The sequence below is a fragment of the Hordeum vulgare genome, chromosome 7H (assembly GCF_904849725.1).
Source record: "Hordeum vulgare subsp. vulgare chromosome 7H, MorexV3_pseudomolecules_assembly, whole genome shotgun sequence".
NCBI lineage: Eukaryota > Viridiplantae > Streptophyta > Magnoliopsida > Poales > Poaceae > Hordeum > Hordeum vulgare.
Window position 1 is genome coordinate 12,008,238 of NC_058524.1, and position 5,771 is coordinate 12,014,008.

General features: G+C 45.6%; 1 protein-coding gene across 1 annotated transcript; it reads right to left on the minus strand.

Annotated features, from left to right (window-relative positions):
* Window positions 1-1,257: 1,257 nt before the first annotated feature.
* On the minus strand, window positions 1,258-2,288 carry LOC123411729 (probable glutathione S-transferase GSTU6). The gene is made up of 2 exons (XM_045104692.1): window positions 1,858-2,288; window positions 1,258-1,755 (listed from the first exon to the last, which is right to left on the minus strand). Exons 1-2 carry the CDS (start codon window positions 2,191-2,193, stop codon window positions 1,408-1,410), a joined length of 684 nt encoding a protein of 227 aa, XP_044960627.1. The 5' UTR covers window positions 2,194-2,288; the 3' UTR covers window positions 1,258-1,407.
* Between the last annotated feature and the right edge of the window lie 3,483 nt (window positions 2,289-5,771).

The following is a 5,771-nucleotide window of genomic DNA, read 5'->3' on the forward strand; positions in this document are numbered from 1 at the left end:
ACTCAGAAATTGTTCACAATCTGCTGGATGGCAGGCCATCTATATTGGACAAAACTCTCATTATAGATGGTATGGATTACAAGTGGCTCCACGTAGTGCTTGTGTTCATGGTGCCATGCATGATTTTTTTCCAATATTCCGAGCCCTTTTGCTTGGTTCCACATATAGGATTCATACTTGTAGCCAACCAAGCATTACACAAAAAACCAACTTCATAGGTGGAGTATGCATTTCCTCTTGCCTTCACCTTCTTTTTATAGTGCCCAACATCCAACAAAAGTCGAATTTTGAACACTCATCTCATAATTTGGAGGATCTTGAGTGTCACTTATCATATCCATCATGAATGAGCCCTAAATATGTATCATAGTGAAGCCACCATCCTAAGTTTGGTCCGTTAATGCATATGGGTCAAAAAAAACTACGGATTTGGTTGAGTAATATCCTCGAACAGTTGGTAGTCATGTCTGACGCCAAAGCTTTCTCGATGTTATTCGCGGCCGTTGGAATTGTGGTCACTCATACGTCATATCCGGGGAGGCGTCATGGTCCTTTAGGAAGCCATGCGGGATGTCCAACCATTGTGACGCCAGAACGCCATAGGGCGTGTGCATGATGTTTTCGCGAGCATCTTTTTTGGCCTTCTCGCGAGAGCGTTGCCGACAAGCTGCTAGTTTCTAAAAATCTTCACTCATTCGGGGGTCTCACATGAAGGAGGATGTCAAGATTTCCTTGAGAGACAAGCCCCAAAGCGGGTTGCACAATTGCCAAATGTCAATAGCCATCGTCACCGAAGCGACATAATACCTAGCCACCCAGAAACCCTAGTTTATCTATCACCCAATACTTGATTGATTTTTTATCCGATACAAACACATAGGACATATCGCATATATATACATATTTTGGGAGGGTCCATATATGGTTGTATCTGTATGTGTTGGTAAAACTTGTACATGATACAATTTTGTGTAACTTATAGATCTTTCAATCTCAATCATTATAATATGATAATCGGGATGAAAGCCCAAATCTAATCTTTATAGGTCGATATAGCGGTGATGGTGCTTGTGTGTCGTTCCTTTATTGAAGGTGTCGGTTTTTAAACATTTATCCCACATTCCGGATGCTGCCATCGGTGATTGTTGATGTTGATGGTTGTTGTTGTATGTTTGAGTTTGTTTCGACATGCCTCGGAGGTTTCAAATTTTTATGTTTGTGTGTGCGTTGATGGGCTGTCTGCATTCCATTCGTGCAAAAGGCTTTATGACTCACTCAGCAACAACAAAACTAAATAGTGAATGAACATATATAAAGAGAGATACAATTTCAACGAGAAAAGCATAGCGCTGATCTTTTGAAACAAAATAGTTTGATGTGGCTGGCAGCCTCTTCCGCAGCATGAGCCTACGACATCGCCAAGGAGAACTCCACGATCTTGTTCACGTCCGGCATGACGGCCTCCACCGCGTCCAGCGCGCCGAAGCGGTCCGCCCACGCGGCCAGGAGCGGCATCGTCACGGGATCGAAGGTCTTGACGCCCATGATCACGTCCATGGAGCGCACCCACGCGAGGAGGCCGCCGAGCACCGTGTCCACATACCCGGGGCCGTCGCCTCCAAAGAACGGCTTCCCTCCGGCGACCTCGCCCAGGGCTCCGTCCAGGGTCTTCAAGGCGGCGGCCACCTGCTTCCTCCCCTCCGCCTTCTCCTCCTCCGTCTTGCTCCACGACGCCTTGTACATGGCTTTCAGTAGCTGTGCTTGCACAGAAGGGAAGTGATCGAGTGAGGCAATTGTCTACACAAGAGCTCAATGCCACGAACAGGACGGGTCTAATGAAATGGAGCATGATTATACCGTGTCGTCGATGAAGGCGGCCCAGAACCTTGCGACGGCGCGCTGGTAAGGGTCGGCCGGGAGGAGGGCGGGGCGGCCGTCGCCGGCGAAAGCCTCGTCGAGGTACTGTATGATGAGCTGCGACTCGCAGACGGGCTTGCCGGCGTGGATCAGCACCGGCACCATGTTGTGGACGGGGTTCGAGCGGAGGAGCAGCTCGCTCTTGTTTGCGAAGTCCTCCTCCACGTACTCGTAGGTGACGCCCTTGATGCTGAGAGCCAGGCGCACTCGCAGGACGGCCGGGCTCGCCCACATGCCCAGCAGCTTCAGGTCGTCCCCCCCTGCTCCGGCCGCCATTGCTGCTATATATGACTCAAACTCAAGGTATATATCAACTCTCAACGGCGCAAGCACGTAGTAGCTGGCTCGTGCTTCGGTTCCTCGGTTGTATGACTCTGGAGGAAAACACAGGAGCCAGGAGGTATGTATACACACGAGCATAGCAGAGACTCTTCCGCTAGAACGTTTCTTCATTTGAACTGTCTTAGCGACTTTTCCGACTTTGGACAGATTAGCCACGTACGCCGTAGCATGCCAAAGTTGACTTTGGTTTTGATTTACCACATTTTTGGCGTCGGGTTGGTAGTACGAATCGCGCGCGTCGACGCTGACGTTACCCACCAGGATTTAGTGCAGAGGCTTGGTTCCATTTTGCTTCAACACACAGCCAACATGCCACATGAACCCTCTTCCAATGAAAAGGTACATTACATGACACGCGAGGTATTAAGCACACGAGTCAATTACACTTTTGATACACAGAATTTAAGAAATATCACAAATTAGCCTACAACTCACATTTTAGATACATTTGGGTACAATTCCGTTAATTTATAATTGTTTTTCACCTTAACTAAAATGATAAGTTGACATGCATGATACTCTAATTATGACTAACCTTATATGTCTGGATGGACGGCTTGGACAAGGGTGGATCCAAAAAACGCCATCAAACTGAACCTACAAACCTAGTCCATATGTCTTGGATGTTCGGCACCCCTCAAAACTGGACCTACAAACCTAGCCCATATGTCTTGGATGTTCGACACCCTTTACACTCACAGACAACTAATTAACAGGTTTTTGCTAATAAAGAACTAATTAATGGGTACCCCTCAGAGGGATCCCGTAGGGTAACCATTTAGGCCGTGGTGCCCCCAACAGCCGCAACATGTCGTGCGTTGGAGCACCCTTGGGATTTGGTTTTGCTTTTGTGGACGTGTTTTTTTAATTCTGCTTGGTTTTCCCTAGGTTTTGGCACAAAAAAAGTAGTTTTCCTTTTTTATTTTTATTTTGGGAAGTAGTGTTTCTTGTGACAAAATGCAAAATGTTTCTTGGAAAAAGAAAAAAAAACAACATGTGCTTTCATGAAAAGTACAATTATGCTTTTTGAAAATGAAAACATAACACTCGTGCTTCCCAAAAAGGGAAAATCATAAAATTTGCTTTAAATAGAAGTACAAATGTGCTTCCAAAAAAGGGAAAACGCAATTGTGCTTTCCTGAAAATGAAAGAAACATATTCTATACTTCCATGAGAAGCCAGTTGTGCTTCCCGGAAAAAGCACATCAAGTGCATATGCACAAAATTTCAGAGCCGTCCGGACACGTCTGCCAATCCATTAGGTCGAAATAATCCTAAATCTTCTGAACTGAATCAACACAATCGACTTCCACTCTCTAGCATTCGTTCCTCTCCTTCCTGTGTATGCTTCATCGCCCTTCTTTGATAGGGTCAAATCCATGGTAGTTGAGTGACCCTTTATAAATTAATAGTGATTAGTGCTAGTTAGTGAAGGATCTAGTAATTTCATTACGGTCAACTGACCCTAGTGCCTACAAGGCAGCCCCGTCCCTGTCATACCTTGATACGGGTCCGGGCCGCCGCCTTCTGTTTGTACTAGCCATTGACACCAGCGCCATGTGATGGCTCGACATAGTCCATGTGGGTCCTTATCGTCATGAACTGTCCAGAGACCGTCCCCCGAAGGGATCAACGGCACGACAACATGTTTGTGAGAAGGTAGAGAAGGAAGTTACGGGGAACGACGCCATCCAGAAGGATTCACCGCGCCTGCTTCGACATAGGCCTGTCGGTCCTCTGCCATGCCCACTCAAACGTGCATGCCCTCGGTCACGCCCGCGCCCAACACCACTCTGGCTTCGTGATGGGCGGACATCTAGGACGCCTCCCTGGACACGGTGTACGACTCATCGGAACTTCAACGCTCGCAGACACCGTCAAGAATCTTTGCATCACACATGCCCGCACCTTATTCAAGAAAAGTCGAGAACAAAGTATGCATATTTTTTCTTGCCACATATGCATTTATTGGATCAACTTTAGTATGGTGGTTTCATTATGGTGCCTCTTTAGGACTCATACATGTTGGATTTGTTAAATAATGACAATGGGGATTCTCCTCCCATGTCTTAAATATTTATTAAGGAGAGAGACCAGTAATCCCGCATCTGATAGAAGAGAGCAGCTATCCCCCTAGGAAACCAAAGGGGCATTCTTCCTTCATGGATGAGATGAGTGATACCAATTACCCTAAGTTTGATGTTGGGCAATCATCTGACACTAAAAAAGGTGTCGAATCCAATAGGAAGTGCATACTCAACCCATGAAGATGACTTGTTTTGCAAAGTTTGGCTGTCCACAAGCATGAATCCTATTTTCGGAACCAAGCAAACGGGCACAAAGTAGTGGGAAAAATCTACAATTTTTTTATGAACACAAGCACTACATGAAGCGACATTCAATTTGTACCAACCGCAATGAAGGCTCTCTCCAACATAGATGGTCCGCCATCCAAGTGTGTGTGACAAAGTTTTGCGGTTTCTATGCATAAGTGGTGACTAGGCACGAAAGCGACACTGGAATCAATACAATGTAAGTTTTGCTTGCTCCACACGATCATCACTTTTATTGCTTTGCTTCGTTTCTTGCATTACGTTGAATGATTCTTGTTTGCTAGATGGGGTTGACCGCCACTTTGCATCATCAATTTGAGTAAAAGCCATTCACTATGTCCAATTGTTATTGGATGAAACTGAATGGGAAACCAAAGCAGTGCATGCCTTACATGAAGAACAACGATGTCACAAGTTCTCACAAATCTATTGGATTGGATGATGACGATGAGCCAAGTGGAGGCATGGGCGGAGATGTGACTATGCTAAATAAGAATATACACTTGAGGGAAGGGGGTGGGAGAAGGATAGGCTCGCACATGAGGGGGCATCAAGCAAAATGTCTCCTACATGGATGAACATCTTTTCCAACAAGGGGGATAACTGAAGCAAATGGAGGAGAAAATGGAGGAGGAGGAGAAGGAGAGGTACAAACTCTCATTGGACGTGCAAAGGGAAAGAATGATGTTGACTTGGAGAGGTTGAACATAAGATGGGAGAGGATGGACATGGATAATAATCATAAATTGTTGAAAATGGAGATTGAAAAGGCAACAACATTTGAGACATTCCATACCAAGGAAGAGAGGGTGAGGCTCGCGAGATTTATAGAGGAGTCGAGGATCATGTTGTAGGACATTAGCCTCATGAATGACGAAAGCAAGAAGTGGTTCATGGACAAGAAGAATGAGATCAACGCGCACAACATAGGGTTGGGGGGGGGGGCATTGATTGATTCGTGTATCACCCATGTATGAATTGTTGAATTTTATTTTGACTTCTGCTGAATTATGATTTACTTTGGTTTGTGTTGAATTGGTGAATTGGTTGCGTGGTGGAAAATTTAGGTGCATTTAGTTGCATGAAAATGGGAGTTCCTATATGAAATGTGTGATTGCCCGGGCGGATAAATTGGGGTGGGCCGTGCATTCTATCCACCGATATATATTTTGAATTTGC

Excerpts from the sequence above, each read along its gene's own strand:
- LOC123411729 (XM_045104692.1), bottom strand. The coding sequence starts at position 2,193 with ATGGCGGCCGGAGCAGGGGGGGACGACCTGAAGCTGCTGGGCATGTGG. Across the intron at positions 1,756-1,857 it reads CCGCCTTCATCGACGACACG|CTACTGAAAGCCATGTACAA; the intron begins GTATAATCATGC and ends GTGCAAGCACAG.